Below are 16,324 nucleotides of genomic sequence, written 5' to 3'. Positions count from 1 at the left end.
CTTTGTATCCTATACAAACCTTTTTTTCTCTTCTACCAACAGATGCTACTACTCTTCTTCATTTTATCCATGGCCATTTTCTCTTCTCATTCTATATCATCACCCTAAGTCAACTCACCCATTTCCCTGTTGTATTTACACATGATCTCAAATCAATACGTCTAACCCCTCCACCACTCCCCAAGCTCCAAGGCCACGCATATAACTGCCTATTAGATATCTCCACCTGGATGATAAACAGATACTTCAAAATCAACATTCCTAAATATGAATTCAGATCATAGCACCAGCACCCAATCAAGACGGAACTCTGGGAGCACCTTTGACTTTTCCTACTTCTTATCCTACCTATACCCTTTCATTTTATTATAGAAAGTATTTACAGTGTCTGCTCAACTAACAAGTTCCCCTTCCCTGGAAATACCCATCTCTGATCTAAAGGTCATAGTGGTGCAGCCCTGGCAATCATGTTTGTGTCCCTGACCTTGACTGACTGACTGGGCTAAGGATTTTTGCCTAGCTTAACCTTGGTCAGAAGCTCTCTCTTAGGAATTTGAACCTGGGGCCAACCAATCCCAGTTTGGCCTGGTTTTTTAAATGGAAGACACACAAAAACTGTCACAGGGCCATCTTTTATCACATAAATTGAGTAGCAGGGAAAGTTGGCAAGGAGAGAGAGAAGAAGAAAGAAGACACAGAGGAGGAGAGAAAAGAGATGGAGAGAGAAGTGCTTCCAGGGTTCTTGACAGCTTTCTATTTTCTAGTCCAAATTTCATTCTAAGACATGTCTGCAATTCTTGCCCTTGACTTCTATGATATAGCCCCATATCCTCACCAAAAGTTTTTATTTGTATCCTAAGAGAGTTCTTGTTAATTCAACTCCCCTACTATCTATCTTTATTGCAATTTATTGCATAATCTTTCTAAAGCACAGTTTCTACATCATGTATTCCAATTAAAATCCTTCAATAGCTCCCCACTGTCTCAGGATGAGATACAAGGCCCTCTATGAGCATCCTCTCCAACCTCTCCTTCCCACCACTTTAAGCTCCAGCAACACCAAATTCCTTCTAGGTTCCAGAACACATCACATCATTTTTTTTCTTTTTTTTTAAAGATTTTATTCTTCCTTTTTCTCTCAAAGCCCCCCAGTACATAGTTGTAGGTCCTTCCAGCTGTAGCACGCGGGACGCCGCCTCAGCATGGCCCAACGAGCAGTGCCATGTCGGTGCCCAGGACCAGAACTAGCGAAACCCCAGGCCACCAAAGCAGAGCGTGCGAACGCAACCACTCAGCCATGGGGCCGGCCCCACATCATGTCATTTTTTACCTTCATATTTTCATTTATGCTATACCCTCTTCCTAAACTGCTATTCCCCCTGGAATTATTTCTAATTCAACGACTCTAATTACCTGGTGATTTCTAATTCATCCTCATACTATCTCATTCCAAGTGTCATTTCCTCTAGAAAACGACTACACTCACCCCAAAGAGGTAACCACGTCTTCTGTTCATCTTCTATTAATAAATATTTTATACTACAATGAAATTCTTCACATGCGTCTGTTTTTCTAAAACTAACGTCAGTTCCTTGAGCGCAATGGCTGCACCTTATCCTTGTATTTTCTCGAACATATTTATACCAAATTTTGATTTTTATCTTTCTCTACTTTCTTCAAAAAATGAGGACAGAAATATAAAATAAACACAGTAAACTCAATTATGTCTGAAATAGCATTTTAAACTTAAGGAGTCTTAATCACATGTTTAATGTTGATACCACTACCAATGAACACTCTCCATAACGGTGTACATGCATTGTTCGAAACAAAAGCCAGTGCAGGAATGTCACTGAAGTGTTGATCTAAGATGTGTACCTCTAACAAAATCTTTCATGACCCCTTACCTGTGTATTCTGGATAACAGATAGTTAACGGACTCCTCTTTATTTTTTCCTCAAAAAGGTCTTTCTTGTTGAGGAAGAGAATGATTGAAGTGTCTGTAAACCATTTGTTATTACAAATGCTGTCAAACAGTTTCATGCTTTCATGCATTCGGTTCTGAAAAAGAAACAAAGGATGACAGGTCAGTAGCAAAAAGTAAAAGTGGATGAACTCTGAATGAAAAAATAGCCCAAAAGTTTTAAGAGCACTGAATGACATTTGCGGAAATAATCAGACACTGATAACACAAAAGCTGAGTCAGTCCTCATTTTTCTAATTCTTGGAGGTTGGGGGGTGGGCAAAAGGACTGGCTAACAAGAGGACTTTGCCCACATACTCAATGTGCTGTCATATATCTTAAGAGCTAATAGGGCACGGATCAGTATTTTGAAAAATCTAATCTCATTGACAAGGAGAAAAATTAAGGATATTAAGTTTTGGTTCAGTGAGCAAACGGACGCACAAAGTCTTCCTAACAGTTATTTTCCATTTTCTGGCTGCATTAGATAGGCTTTTTCCAGAAGCTCCAACATACCATCTCCTCATCCTCAGCCAGAACAAGGTCATAATCACTGAGGGCCACACAGAAGATAATTGCTGTCACTCCCTCAAAACAGTGAATCCACTTTTTTCGTTCTGATCTTTGGCCACCTACATCAAACATCCTGAGTAAGGGGAAAGAAAGCACAAATTCAGCAAGGTCACACACACCTCTCCCTAACTTGAAATGGTCAAGGCACTTCTCACTATTGCATATTCAAAAAAAACCCCATTTATAACAGAAAAGACAAACAAAGAGCAGATAAAATGTAGTAAAAATAATTGTCTGCAATTAAAAGTAAAAGAGAACACGAGAAAATAAAATTTAGGAACAAGCAAAATTCTCATTTTAGATAGCTGAGCTTCCTTTCTGTCAGAGCTTGTATCAGACATGCCAAAAGTCAGCAGAATAAGCACTGAAATGGATTAAGGGGGATGGTGAAGAATGAAGAATGAAGAACTAAATAATGCAACGTAAGATAATAACAGTAATAATAACTAATATTTAATGAGTGTTTACTATAGTACCAGACACTATCCCGAACATCTTAAGCACATTAACTCATTTAACCCTCAAAACACTCCTGTAAGTACTATTATTATCGCCATTTTACAGATGAAGAAATTGAGGCAGAGATATGTTAAATAATTTGCCCAAGGGCACACTACTACACTACTAACAAACTGGGACTGAGGATCTGAACCCAGGCACTCTAACCCAGCACCACAGCTCTTATCCGCAACACTACTCTACCTGTCGAAACGCTTTACTTCTTTACTTAAAAGGTAACAATGAAAAAATGTAAATCCCCAAGTTGCATTCTGCTTCCATAACCTCTCCCTACTGATTCGAAAGTGTGTTTTCCTTACTCGTTTTTTAAATTGAGGTATAACTGAGCTAAATTTTCCTTTAAGGAAAAAATATTTTAGAGGTTAATTATGGAAAAAAGTAAATTGTATTTTATGGTAGGACTCTAAGAACCCAATATTTAAAAATAAAACAACTATTATTTCCCAACTTTACGTCTTATTTGAACCTACTTAATAATAACATAGCCTCAACTGGTCACAGACCTTATGTTCCATTCCAGATTAGTTTTAGTGCACTTCTCCCTTCTGGCTTACTCGATATCCTGGGTCAACTGCTGACCTTCTGTCAACAGTGTCCTCACTACCTCCTAGAGTAAAGGAACACCTGCAATGCTTTGTCCTTTGGCTGGTACTAGGGTCTGAGGAGGTATGCACACAAATGCTTACTCTTAAGATGTATGTTTCATGACAATGATAAAAATTTTTAAAGGATAAACTGCCAAGCTGGTTTAGTGTCTCAGATCTACAGTGACTAGGGGTCTATTTCCAGAGGATTCTTCCCCCAAAGACTGAGAAAAATAAGACATAGTTGAGTAATTTCTCAACATATGTTTGAAAGAGAACAGTCGTCTTATCTCTTCATGACCCAACTTTTTCTTTTGGTTGATCTTACACAGTTCTTTTCAACTTTTCAACATGACAGCCAGAATGATGCAATCACAAGCTGGCTTTAATACAGGGTCATATTATAGGTTTTAGGAAAGCTAACATAATATATTTGATGGTGGAAGTCTTTCAAGGGGAGAGACACACTGGGACACCAATAATTTCAATTTACTCCTCCATTTTCTTCTATACAGTCCATAAAACTGGTAGAACATTGTGAAGTTCCCAAGGTGGGCTTTTAGCACATATAAACATTTACAATATCATTCACTAACAGATCAACATTTTATAAACATTACCACTTAAGTGAGAGGCAAGTAAGCAATTACACAATGCCTTGCATATAGTAGATGCTCAATAAATGTCTGAATAAATGAGTAGTGGTTTTGGCTAGAGAAGAGGAAAAGGAAGAAGTGATAGTACTTCCTAACAAGACATCTACATGCTAACAATAAAGGGGGTGCAGCACCTTAATGAGATCTGGCTATTGATCCTGACAGAAGAAGACCAGTAGGATTTACTGAACTAAAGATCAATCTATGACAACATCAACAAGAAAGTTTTCCACACTAAATAAATACAGGTCACAACATTTAATTATAAATTAATTACTAATCTTATAGTACACAAAGAGACATCGCATCCTGACAATTTTACAGGTGATAATCCATGTGGCCTTTGCTATTCTTGTTAAATAAATTCATCAGTACTAAAGATAAGCAGCTCTTCTATTCCAAAAATATTCAGCTGAACTGCTATTTTCCTGCACCAGGTTTTAAATCTGTTTTGGTGTATTAAGATTTCAAGGTGCGAACTGGTATCTAGTAATACCTAAATTCTGTGTGGATTTCACAAATCCTGTGAAGCAACTGTTTCAGAGAAAAGAAAACTGAGAGCTCTGAGCTAGAGGTTACATTAGCGTGCAACAATGCTGATATCACATTCTACATACAAGCATAATAAGGTAGCTAAGAGGACATCATACACTGAAGGGGAAAAGTTTAATCCTAATTTCAAATGTCACAAAAGCAGAAAACAGGAACCAAAAAGACAGTTCTAATATTTACAAAAGCCCATTATCACAAAGACAAGCTGAAGCCTATTCTAGAACTACTAATGCTGATGAGAAAATCCTTTGTATTAGAACACTAGAATTTTCTCTCTAAAACAATCGCTGTGTATCTATCATCAAACCTCCCCAAAATGCCTACATCCCCAGATCAATTTTCCATCCAGCACTGTATTAAAAAGTTAGTTGTGCATGATATTGTGCACAAATCAGTCCAAGACCCATGATAACATCAGCTCCATCCCATTTAACATAAAGGGAAATGCGATACTGTGAAAACAGCATTTCTATTTTAATATCAAAATGGCAGAACAGGGGCCGGCCCGGTGGTGAAGCGGTTAAGTTCGCATGCTCCACTTCAGGAGCCCCAGGTCTGCCAGTTCAGATCCCAGGGGTGGACCTACACACCACGTATCAAGCCAGGCTGTGGCAAGTGTCCCACATATAGAGGAAAATGAGCATGAATGTTAGCTCAGGGCCAATCTTCCTCAGCAAAAAGAGGAGGACTACCAGTGGATGTTAGCTCAGGGCTAATCTTCCTCAAAAAAAAGGAGAAAAAAGCCACATAATTAAACCAAAAAACTGGTTTTCTATCCTGTTAGTATTGTTGTTACCCTTCTAAACAACAAACATTCAATACCTGTTTTGAAGATTCCAACAAAAAAGCAGCTGAAAAGAATAAAATTAGAAATAAAATAAATTGGTAACCATATGAGTACTTTTATTGATATCTAAGTTACATTTTAATTTTGAATTTAAATTCTTCCAAATGGACAAAAATATTTGATGCTATTTGGAGAAAGAAGAAATGTCTGGGGCCCCCATTCAGTTAAAACATTCAAATATTGGCTGATGAGTTTGACAATAATTCCAAATCAAGGAATATTACCTGGAGAAATTTTACCCTTAAAATTAAGAGATTAAGCTACTAATTAATTTCCTAATTAAAGGAAAGATACTTGTGTTTGGCACATCGGGCAAAAAGGCTAATATGACTTACTTGAAGTATAGGTCTTTGAAGGTGAAATGCGTTTCCACAATGCCTGTGGTCTTCACTCTTGTCCGCAGGACATCTTGCTGGGTTGGAATGTAGTTGCTTTGGGATATTCTATCCAAATCATTTAGGTAACTAAATAAAATACACATTTGTTTTTACCTGGTGAAGCCAACCATGTGCATAGCAAGCCAACAGACTAGTTTCTTGCCAAAAGCAGATATCACCGAACCTGTCACTAAAGTGGCAGAACAAAATCAGATCTTCACTATCACAGAAATGATAGTGAGAAAAAATGTGAACCTAGCATAGGACAATTAGTGTAGGTTCAAAATACAATACACAAAACTGGTTTTAATTCTACCAAAATTAAACTATGAAGGCCAATTTAAAAAAACAAACATGGAAATGTTATTCTTATTAAAGAAAGATTCCTGAAATTTAATACTAACTCAACTGTGCAATGCACATTACAAAAACCAAACCAAAAGCCCTCAGATATTTACAGTTAATGGATCGTCTGTATGTTTAAACATTTGACAGGACACCAGAGAATGGTGTTTGAATTACTAAAATTAAAAAGAGAGCTAAGCTCAGTAAGAATGGGTATTTCCTGTTTTCATTCATGAAACAGAAAAGTTGTGGGGGTTTTTTAAGCCAAAAACAAATTGTAAATAACTCCAAAGAAATTTAATTTGTTCAGTGAAATGATCAAAAGACTGCTTCAAAGCTAAACTAAATCCTTCTTAATTTCAGGGTTCCTAAAGATTTTTTGGCTAGAAAACTGAAGAGCAGGTGGCACCATAATAAGTGAATCATTAATGATCTATAAAACTAAACGCTATCATTAATGTTAAGGAATCAGTCAAGCTTAGATCAACAATTATGAAAAAAAAAGCCTATAAATCATATGGCTTTAGGTGTGGTTAGAGGATTCAGAGCTTACTGAATATATGAGGAAAAAAGCAATTACAATCTAGCTCTGATGACTATGGAGAGAATTATTTAAACTATCAATATCTACAACTAAAAAATATTAAAAGATGGGCAAGAATCTTGAAATGTTTCTAAAGTCAAGTTTTCATTTAAAGAATAAGTTTTTAATAAGTAAACATTAATAAGTAATATCACTTAATTTTTTCTTATAATAATTTAAGCTAAAATGAGGATGGGGAAAGTAGGAAAATATAATATTGGAAAAAATACCTTAATGCTTAAAAGTGCTTTCACTTAGTACAGAGAAGCATAAAGATGACAAGAACTCACCAAGCCCCCAAAAAGCACATTTAAAAAAATACATTCTGAATACAGCTCTTATAAATAAACATGCTGTAAAAGCAAAATAGAATAGCATGTAATAACTAAACAGAAGCATTAATGACAAACTCTCTAACACTCCAGAGAATTTCCTCAACAAATAGATGCTTCAACTTCATTCCAAGACTCAGCGTTCTCTTTCTATACAAAGTCTACTATTGTGATCTGGCAAAAGATTCAGAAGTGGTGACTAGTACCAGAGAAATCCATAGTACAGCCCAGCCACAGAGAGCTGGGTGCTTAAAAAAGGATATCACGATTCTAATTTCCCTCGCTAGCTGGCAATCAGTGCAAAGCTCTTATGCAGAGGGAACTTACTGTGTTGGAAGAGATCCAGCACTCAGCAGCAATAGATTTCTCTCTTCTTTCACTTACTTATTACAAACACCATGGAGCTACTTTCATGGTGCCAAGTTTCCCATTTACATTCCAAGAGGAAATATTGTTTTCCAAGTCATACAAAATGACCAAGGGCTCTAAAACCCTAAACTGAAACAATCTTTATAAGGGATCCTATAGACTTCTAAGAAAGTCTGGTACCTATACATTTCCTTAAGCATGGGTACTGAATTTTCTCTAGGGTCACCAAGTTATTTTCTGCTATAATTTCACAGAGAAAAATTACTTACTATGAAGCAGAATCATTGAGCTGATATTCCCTAGATCTGCTGAAGCAAGCTTGCACCCCACCATCTCGCCATAACCGTTTAATCACTCCTGCTAGTTCTGGAGTCATGACTCCTTCTTCAGCACTGCCAGCTAAAACAAATAATTGCCGGGCATCATCCTGAAGAAAGCAGTTAAAAAAGAGAGACAGACAGATGACTCTCCATTTCTTAAAGACTTGACAAGAGTCTCTTTAAAACATACACACATACACATTATATGTTATATTATTTTAGAAGAGTTATTAAAGAGACCTTTCGTGGCAGGACAGTCTGAGAGAGTTTACAGTGAAGTCTTTCTCCCTTCCCACTCCACCACAGTTAGAAGTGCAGAGCTGAGCTGAGGAATGATTTCACTCCCCTTACCACTTCTCCACACATCACCACCTCCTGAAAAGATCTCTTCTGACTGGCCTACAAATCTCTACCCTGGTTACTCATGATTTTTGACAGAAAAAAACTGGTCTGTGAGACAGGCACACGGAAAACATTCCCATTCTGTTAAAGGAAACATTCAATAAAAGTAGAAATGAAAAGACTAGCAGATAAGAGATAAAGTCTAAACACGTCAAGGAAAATAAAACATTATTCAAGTTTAGGGAAAAACTGTTCTCTTCTTCCCCCTTCAGCTCAGAGAGAGGAACAGGAAGAAAAGGAGATTGAGGATTTTAAGAAGTCTCAAAGCCTAGTGAGGGAAATAAATCCCTTGGGGGGAAAATTCAAACAGTCTCTAGATTTCCCTAAAGGAATAATGACCCTCTAAATAAGACAGAGGAAAAGAGGCAGCAGGAGGAAAAGAAAGTCACAAACAGAGATAGGATCAAAACTTTATGAGTCACAGACAGCTTTATAAGTGGTTACAGTTTTTAAACCTAAAATATGTGCAAGGGAAAGAAGACAGAAGACAGAAAAGGGCTACGAGATTTGTGATTGTTTTGCTTTATTCTACGCAGCCCTACTTGTCAGCTGGTTTAAAAATAAACATAGGTCTCACAAGATGATTTCCCCACCTCAAAACGAATACTTATTTATCTATCTGAGGAGATTTCCAAATAACTATAAAAATGCAGATACTAAAAGAAGCATATACTGGGTAAAGAAAAAGTAGAGAGGGAACAGGAGCAATCAATTTTAGCACAAGAAGTCATCAGGACAGTAAATTAGCAAGGAAAAGGCATTTCAGACCATAGGTGAAATCATAACCAAAAACTTGAGGACTTGTGTATTCCCAAAACTGTGCATCCACCTAAGCAAAGCAAAACAAAACGGAGCTAACCATAGAGCACTCCCACTCATGTTGCCAACGAAGGGTCTTCAGCCTTCAGGGCTTTTGCTGAGTTAACAGTCCTCTTTTAAGATCTTTTCCTGTATTCTTTCTAGTAATACTTTAGGCTCAACTCTCTAAGAAATTTCATCTAACATCTACATTCCCTCCTCTTTTCAGAGCTGAAAATGTTACAGAAACGAATGATGGAGAAAAGGTGAAAAATGACACACATTGGCAAACATACTCAACAGTGAGCATGTCCTTCTACGTATATGGTATAGTGCTTTACTTAACATTTGAGGACTTTATAGTCGCTTGGTTCTGAGATTTGACCTATACTCATGCAAGTATTCAAAAACTCAGTCAGCATTACTTTGATGTATATATACCATTATTCTAATTTTAGAAACTTTAAAAGAGAGAGAGAGTGATCTCTATATATTTTTGTTGTCCTGACTTTGTGAACTCTGTTTAGGAGGAAACACTTTTCCATTACCATCTCCCACTGACTTACTCTTGCTTCCCCACAATAAACCCCACTTTACAATGAACTTTATACCTTTACCCTTAAGCAGATATGAAAAACTAACATATCCCATAGCCAACTCTATTCTTTTCCATTCATTCTCTAACCAATCATAAAAAAACACAAAAGGATAAGAGAGGAGCTATAAATATAGATCCTGACATATGAAAGAAAAAAACGAGAAACTTCAAAAAATTATACAGGATTTTAGATTAGGACAGGTAGATACTAGAAAGCAAGGTGATTCAGGAGGCCCGAGAGGAATTAATGATGTCAACTGCATCTGGTGACATATGAGTGTTAGGACCCAAAGATTAAAGACACTGATTTCATAAAGGAAAGAAATGAAAGGAGGAGGGATACTATGGTCTGAATATTTGTGTCCCCCCAAAATTCATATGTTGAAATCCTAATGCCATATGTGATGGTATCAGGAGGCAGGGCTGTGGGAGGTACCCTTTCCCCTTCTGCCAAGTGAGGACACAGCAAGAAGTCTGCAACCAGGAAGAGGGCCCCCCCACCCGGAGCGTTCTCAGACTTCCAGTCTCCAGGAGTGTGAGAAATAAATTCCTGTTGTTTATAAGCTACTGAGTCTGTGATGTTTTGTTATAGCAGCCCAAATGGACTAAGACAGAAAATGTCAACTGCATCTGGTGACAAAGGAGGGTTAGGACCCAAACATTAATAACTAATTTGATAATGCAAAGAAATGAGAGGGGGAGGGATGTCCAAGAGATAAAAAGGAGGACAGAGAAAGGGTGAGAATTAAACCAAGGGAAGAAGTAAGTACCTAAGATAGAGAAAAAGTCAACAAAGAGAGAGAAGAGAATAAAATAACAGTATTACTGACCAGTTATCGGACACAGCAAATCGACAGAGAAGTAGAGTTAGGTGATAGGAAGGAATGAGAAAAGAGAGGAAGAAAATAAGAACACAGGAGAGGCTGGTAGGAAGAGGAAAAGAAGAAAAAAGAAGGAAAGAAAACCAGGAAGTAAGAGAAGAGATAGAAAGATTAAGACAAATTTTGTTTATTCTTGCCTTAGCTATCACATTTTCCCCGCTCAGAGGCTTAGAAAAATAAAGTCTCTCATTTTTTGTGATGTGGTACTTTTTACAAAAACATACAAGCTGCGCCTCACATTCCCTCTTCCCTCCTTCTTCTGCTGTTCTACTCCCCAATCATTTTACAACCCTCACTCGAGCTCCTCCTCCCTTACACCACTTCTAAGACTCCCTAGTCTAACACCATCCAATTATAACTATCCTTTCATTATTTTTCCCTTCAACAATTTCCCCACTTATTTATTGAATATTAATTTGCATTTGGTACGTTGAGAGTTGCTTAAAAGAGTTTCTAAGCTACTTCACAGACATGTAGGCTTTGCCTTTCCAGGCAGCCTCCCCAAGTCACTTCCTTTTACTGCCCGTAGCACCAAAGTACGACACTGAACATAGCAGATGACTCCTTTCCTTCTAGGAAATCATTCTATGCATTCTCAGCCTTCTCTTGGAATTTAGCTGGTGATGATATAAAAGATCCCCTGCTTTCATTTTGGCCCTCTCCCTACTGCATCAAACATCCTAATTTACAAACTAGACCTTCAGTGCCCACTAAGTATTATAATCAATCAACACAACTTTTGAATATCTGACATGTCCAAGAATTATACTAGGACATGGTATAAACCAATTCTATAGCCTATACTTCAACGTAGTATAGGGATATAGTATTCTTGAATACCTGAAAACTGCCTCTAAAATTTAGATGTAGTATTCATGTCCTTACCAAGTTTACTCTGGGAGACTGATTTTTGCCTTTAATCTCTATACCTCACAAAGCAGGGCTACGTATCATGGCAAATTATTTTAAAGCATTTCAATATACTATCATTTACTACTATAAGTCAACAGCGCTGTAAATGAAGCAAGTGAATAAACAGCTATTACAAAACCTACAGTATATCCCCAGAATCCCATTTCCCAGACTCTTCTTTGTGGTGGTAATCTAATATCGCCAAAAGCAGACTGCTAACACTTCTCAAATGAGCACATAGTACTTTGCTACATCTTATCTTGTTGCTTAAATTCATTTCCCTAAAACATGAAGCAAATTTTGCTTAACTGCATCTGCTGAAAAAGAGCAAATGAAGAGGAAATGAGAAACACTTACTGCTCTGGCAGCTTCTCCAAAGTCAATCTTTAGCCGTCCCATGGCTCTTATGATTGCAATGATGGACTGTATAGTATTGCTGTAGACAACTACTTTATATTGTTTACATTCTTCCTCTGAATAGCCGTCCTCATGAATGATTCTTTAAAAAGAAGAAAACCACAAATCATTACCGTGGACCTCAAATGAAAAGATACTATGAACTATGCATTATGAGGAAATGTAGTCTTCCAGAAGGCCATGGTCCAACTTACTTCATCTGTTTCACGATAGTGCTTTTACCAGATTCTCCAGCACCTGAAAGAAAAGAAAACCAGACTTTGAATTCATTCATAATCAAACACACAAGTATGAAATCAATATGCATGATAATTCTAGATTAATGGAAACCATGAGTGTGAGAGAAAACTTTGATGACGCTTTCTATCTACCAGGAAAAACTTCTTCACTAGAGTCTTTTACTTTCTTTACATAACTCAGCAACCAAATCTAATTCATTGAAAGTGTCCCAGGGCCTCTATCACATGTGTGAAGTAGACATCCTCAAGGAGCTATGGCAACATAAACACCTCTAGGAACTCATCCTCTACCTGAAACATCATGATATAGACACTGAAGATAGGCAAAAATGAAATTTTTTTTTGGCCTATTCACTTTTATTAATTCCTCTGTCAAAGCCCATGGACTTAAGGAATATTCCAAGAGCAATTCTCTTACCCATGGGACTAAAGAGTTCAAAATAGAAATAGAGGAGGTGTTGCCCCCCACTGTATACCCCGCCAAGACCACATATCCCTCCTCAGCCAGCTAAGATCACTTTAGTGACTGCAAACATGAGGTGGGGCCTCTGAACTCCCTGACTTTCCAGCTGCATTTCCCTAGTCTATTCGTGCTCTACCTTCCAAGACACCTATTTCATACCACTTCCTCTCTCTCAAACGTTACAGACCCCTTCCCACTTCTGACTCTCAGCTGATGATCTTGCCTCTCTTTTATTGGAAAAATGAAAGCACTCAAAAAACATTACCTCTTTTTCCCATAACGAAATCCACCAATCTCTCTGCACCTCCATTAATATTCTCAGTTAATCAATGGATGAACTGTCTCTGCCAATGTCTGAGACTAACCCTCCAATTGTGCACTTATCCACCTCGTTTTACCTACTCGACGTCTTGGATGCTGCAATTATCCCATGTCACTCAAATATCATCAAGTTTTCTCTCTCCACTGGGTCACTCTCATCAGTATACAAACTTGCTGTACTATCTTCCATCTTAAAACCAACACACACCCCCAACTCCTACCTCTTCTTGACTCCACACATCTTCCTCTAACTACCACTCCATGTGCTCTCTCTTTGTTTTTGTTTTCGCCCTGAATTCACATTCATACCAGTCTTCCTCTATTTTGTAGGTGGGTCACCAGCTCAGCATGGCCACTGACGAGTGGTCTAGGTTCACGCCTGGGAAAGTGAACCCAGGCCACCGGAGTGGAGCACGCCAAACTTAACCACTAGGCCATGAGGCCGGCCCCTTCTCTCTTCCTCTTTATAGCAAAACCCCTCTGAGTTGTCTATACTCATGTTCTCCAATTCTCTCTTTAACTCACTCCAATCAGGCATTCATACCCACCACTCTACTGAAACCAATTCTCAAGGTCTCCAACAATTTCCATCTTAACAAACTCAAAGGTGAATTCTCAGTCCTTATCTTACTCAACCTCTCACGCAGCATTTGTCCAAGTTGATGACTTCTCGCCTTAAAATATTTTCTTCGCTACGCAAGCTTCTAGACCCCACATCCTCCTGGTTTGACTCCAACCCCACTCCGTCTCAGTCTCCTTCCTCCAGTCTCTGAATTCTAAAGGTTGTATTACTTTAGGACTCCTCTTTTGACCCTTTTCTCTACCTAAATTCATTCTCTAGGTCATCTCATGTAATCTCGGTTTTAAACATGACTTACAAACTGATAATAACAATTAATATCTAGTGAGTACTGTGTGCCAGACACTATTCTAAGCACTTTGCTTGTATTACCTTATTTAATCCTCACAATAACCTGGAGAGGTAGATATTATTCTTACCTCCATTTTATAGATGAGGTAAATGAAGCAGAGACATCAAGTTAACGTGTCTACAATTACATAGTCAGTAAGTGGCAGAGCTGAAATTTGCATTCACACAGTTTGGCTCCAAAGTTGTCATACATATACTGCCTTCACGCTAATGATTTCCAAATTTAGATCTCTAATACTAATTTCTAACCTTGGCTCCAGATTCATATACCTAAACCACCTACCTGATACATCTCCTTAGATTTCTAGTAGGTATCTCAAACTTAAAATGCCCAAAATTGAGTTATTGCTCCCCCACCCTTACCCCCAAACAAATTCTGCTCCACCCTGTTTTTTCATCACAGTAGGTGACACCAGCATTTACCCAATTGCTCAGGCCAAAAATGGTAAGTGACATGTAACTAACATACACGGATGGAATACGGGTGCCAGCACCAATATGTATATTAAACATTAGTAAAGTTTCATTTTTAAAAATAAATATAAAGTTCTAACACTTTCTTCTTGCACCACAATGAATCATCATAAGCACTTTGGAAACCACAGGCCTCGATCACTGCAAAAGCTTCCTAAATGGTCCAATGCTTCAGATCTCATCCTTCCTATGGTCAGTTTTCCTCTTGGTAGCTGGAATGAACTTTGTAAAACATAAGTCAGATCATGTCACAACTCTGCCCCAAAACTCTCCTATGGCCTCCAATTACACTCAAAATAAAATCTAAGGGCAATAGGCCCAATATGCTCTGGCCCCTGCCTACCTCTTCACTCCCAACTCCTATTATTCTCTACTTTGTTCTCTTTGCTCTTGTCAGACCAGCTTTCTTGCTTTTCCTCCAACATACCAAACTGGTTCTCAATGAGCTAGATTCTGACTCATGGTCTTTGCATTTACTATTCCCTCTGCCTGGAATAAGGTTTTGTAAGATTTTCTTCTTCACTCAGGTTTCTGTTTCCCTCAGAACAGCCTTCTATGACTGATCTTTCTAAATAGCCCCCCCTTCACACTCTCTCCCCTGACTCTGTGTTCTATTTTTTCAAAGCACTTACACTTCTTCACATCACAGATTTGTTCATTTCCTGTCTTCTCTACTAAAATATAAGCTCAATGAAGGTTTATTCATCTCTGTATTTCCAGGGCCTAGAAGTGGGCCTGACATAAATTGGTTATGCAAATAAATATTGCTGAACAGATGAATGACTAATGTTTAATAAGCATGATCCTTTACTAAATCTATCAACCAAAAATGTTAGTTAAAATAAAATTCAAATAATTTAAAAATTCCAGACATCTACATTTTTACAGAATCAAAAGGGACATTTATATTTGACTTTTATCTCTGTTCTTATCACCTAATTGATAATCAGGGGTAGCACTAAAATAGTTAATATTCAGATAGCACACAAAAAACTTTCTAATGACACTGTTAGAAAGAAGTGATTTCTCCCATGCATCTCTAAAAAAAGCTAATGATTCAATTCTAGGAAAGAGAATGCAAAAGCATACCAGTTATATTTTAAATAGTTTAAAACACAGAATTCCCAGATTACCTCATGTTAGCAACAGCTACTAAATTATCTAGGAAAAGTAGAGATTAATGATGTAATGTGCACCATTCTTGTATATACTGAAAACAGCACTTCTATTTATGTTGGATTATTCTGAATGAAATAATCAATAAGTCTATCAATCTTAGAATCAATTTCTACCCATCTCATTAAGCTCTACCTTATGAAGGTGCTGATTAAAAAGAAAACATATGCTGCCCTACCTCTCCTCTGTTTTTCCAAGGCTCCCTGATAAAATGTCAGTTTGTCCTTCTCTTTAGTATCACATTATATATATTCACCCAAGCTTTTATTAGGCACCCAGTTCCATCTCCTAAAAGAAGGCACCTCTTACTGACCAGTGAAGTAAACACAGGATTTGTTTCAGTGGTGTTCCCAGGCATTTTAAACAAATAAAGAATGAATCACTTTATACCAAGTCTTTGACCCCTTCAGCTTCTAGATCACCATGAAAGTGCCACCATCTTACCTTTCTTCCAAGTAAGAAATCTAAGAGTCATTTGGAACCCACTCACTCTTCTTTCCTTACATCCAGCTGTAACAAAATCTTCTCTCTTCCCATGCGTGTCTCGAATTAATCCTTTCTACTCCTCACATGTCTAAAGCCTTACACTGCGCCTATTGTATGCCACCGCTGTAATTTTCTCAACCTTTCAGCTTAAAGCCCCTCTTCCTTCTAATCATTTCCAAATGGCACTATTAAAGAAGCATCAGTTT

The 16,324-nt window shown here is 37.7% G+C and overlaps 1 protein-coding gene across 1 annotated transcript in view; it reads right to left on the bottom strand.

The window, feature by feature from the left end:
- Nucleotides 1-16,324, bottom strand: part of GNAI3 (G protein subunit alpha i3) — a 42,394-nt gene that overhangs the window by 8,368 nt on the left and 17,702 nt on the right. The window contains exons 2-7 of the mRNA XM_046645354.1: nucleotides 12,223-12,265; nucleotides 11,969-12,110; nucleotides 7,970-8,127; nucleotides 6,030-6,158; nucleotides 2,480-2,609; nucleotides 1,908-2,061 (exon numbers count right to left, since the gene is read on the bottom strand). Coding sequence (XP_046501310.1) covers nucleotides 1,908-2,061; nucleotides 2,480-2,609; nucleotides 6,030-6,158; nucleotides 7,970-8,127; nucleotides 11,969-12,110; nucleotides 12,223-12,265 — 756 coding nt within the window. The remainder of the gene's footprint in view (nucleotides 1-1,907; nucleotides 2,062-2,479; nucleotides 2,610-6,029; nucleotides 6,159-7,969; nucleotides 8,128-11,968; nucleotides 12,111-12,222; nucleotides 12,266-16,324) is intronic.

The sequence above is a fragment of the Equus quagga genome, chromosome 18 (assembly GCF_021613505.1).
Source record: "Equus quagga isolate Etosha38 chromosome 18, UCLA_HA_Equagga_1.0, whole genome shotgun sequence".
Taxonomy (NCBI): Eukaryota; Metazoa; Chordata; class Mammalia; order Perissodactyla; family Equidae; genus Equus; species Equus quagga.
Note: the sequence above shows the minus strand (reverse complement) of the source record. Positions and strands in the feature narration are given on the sequence as shown.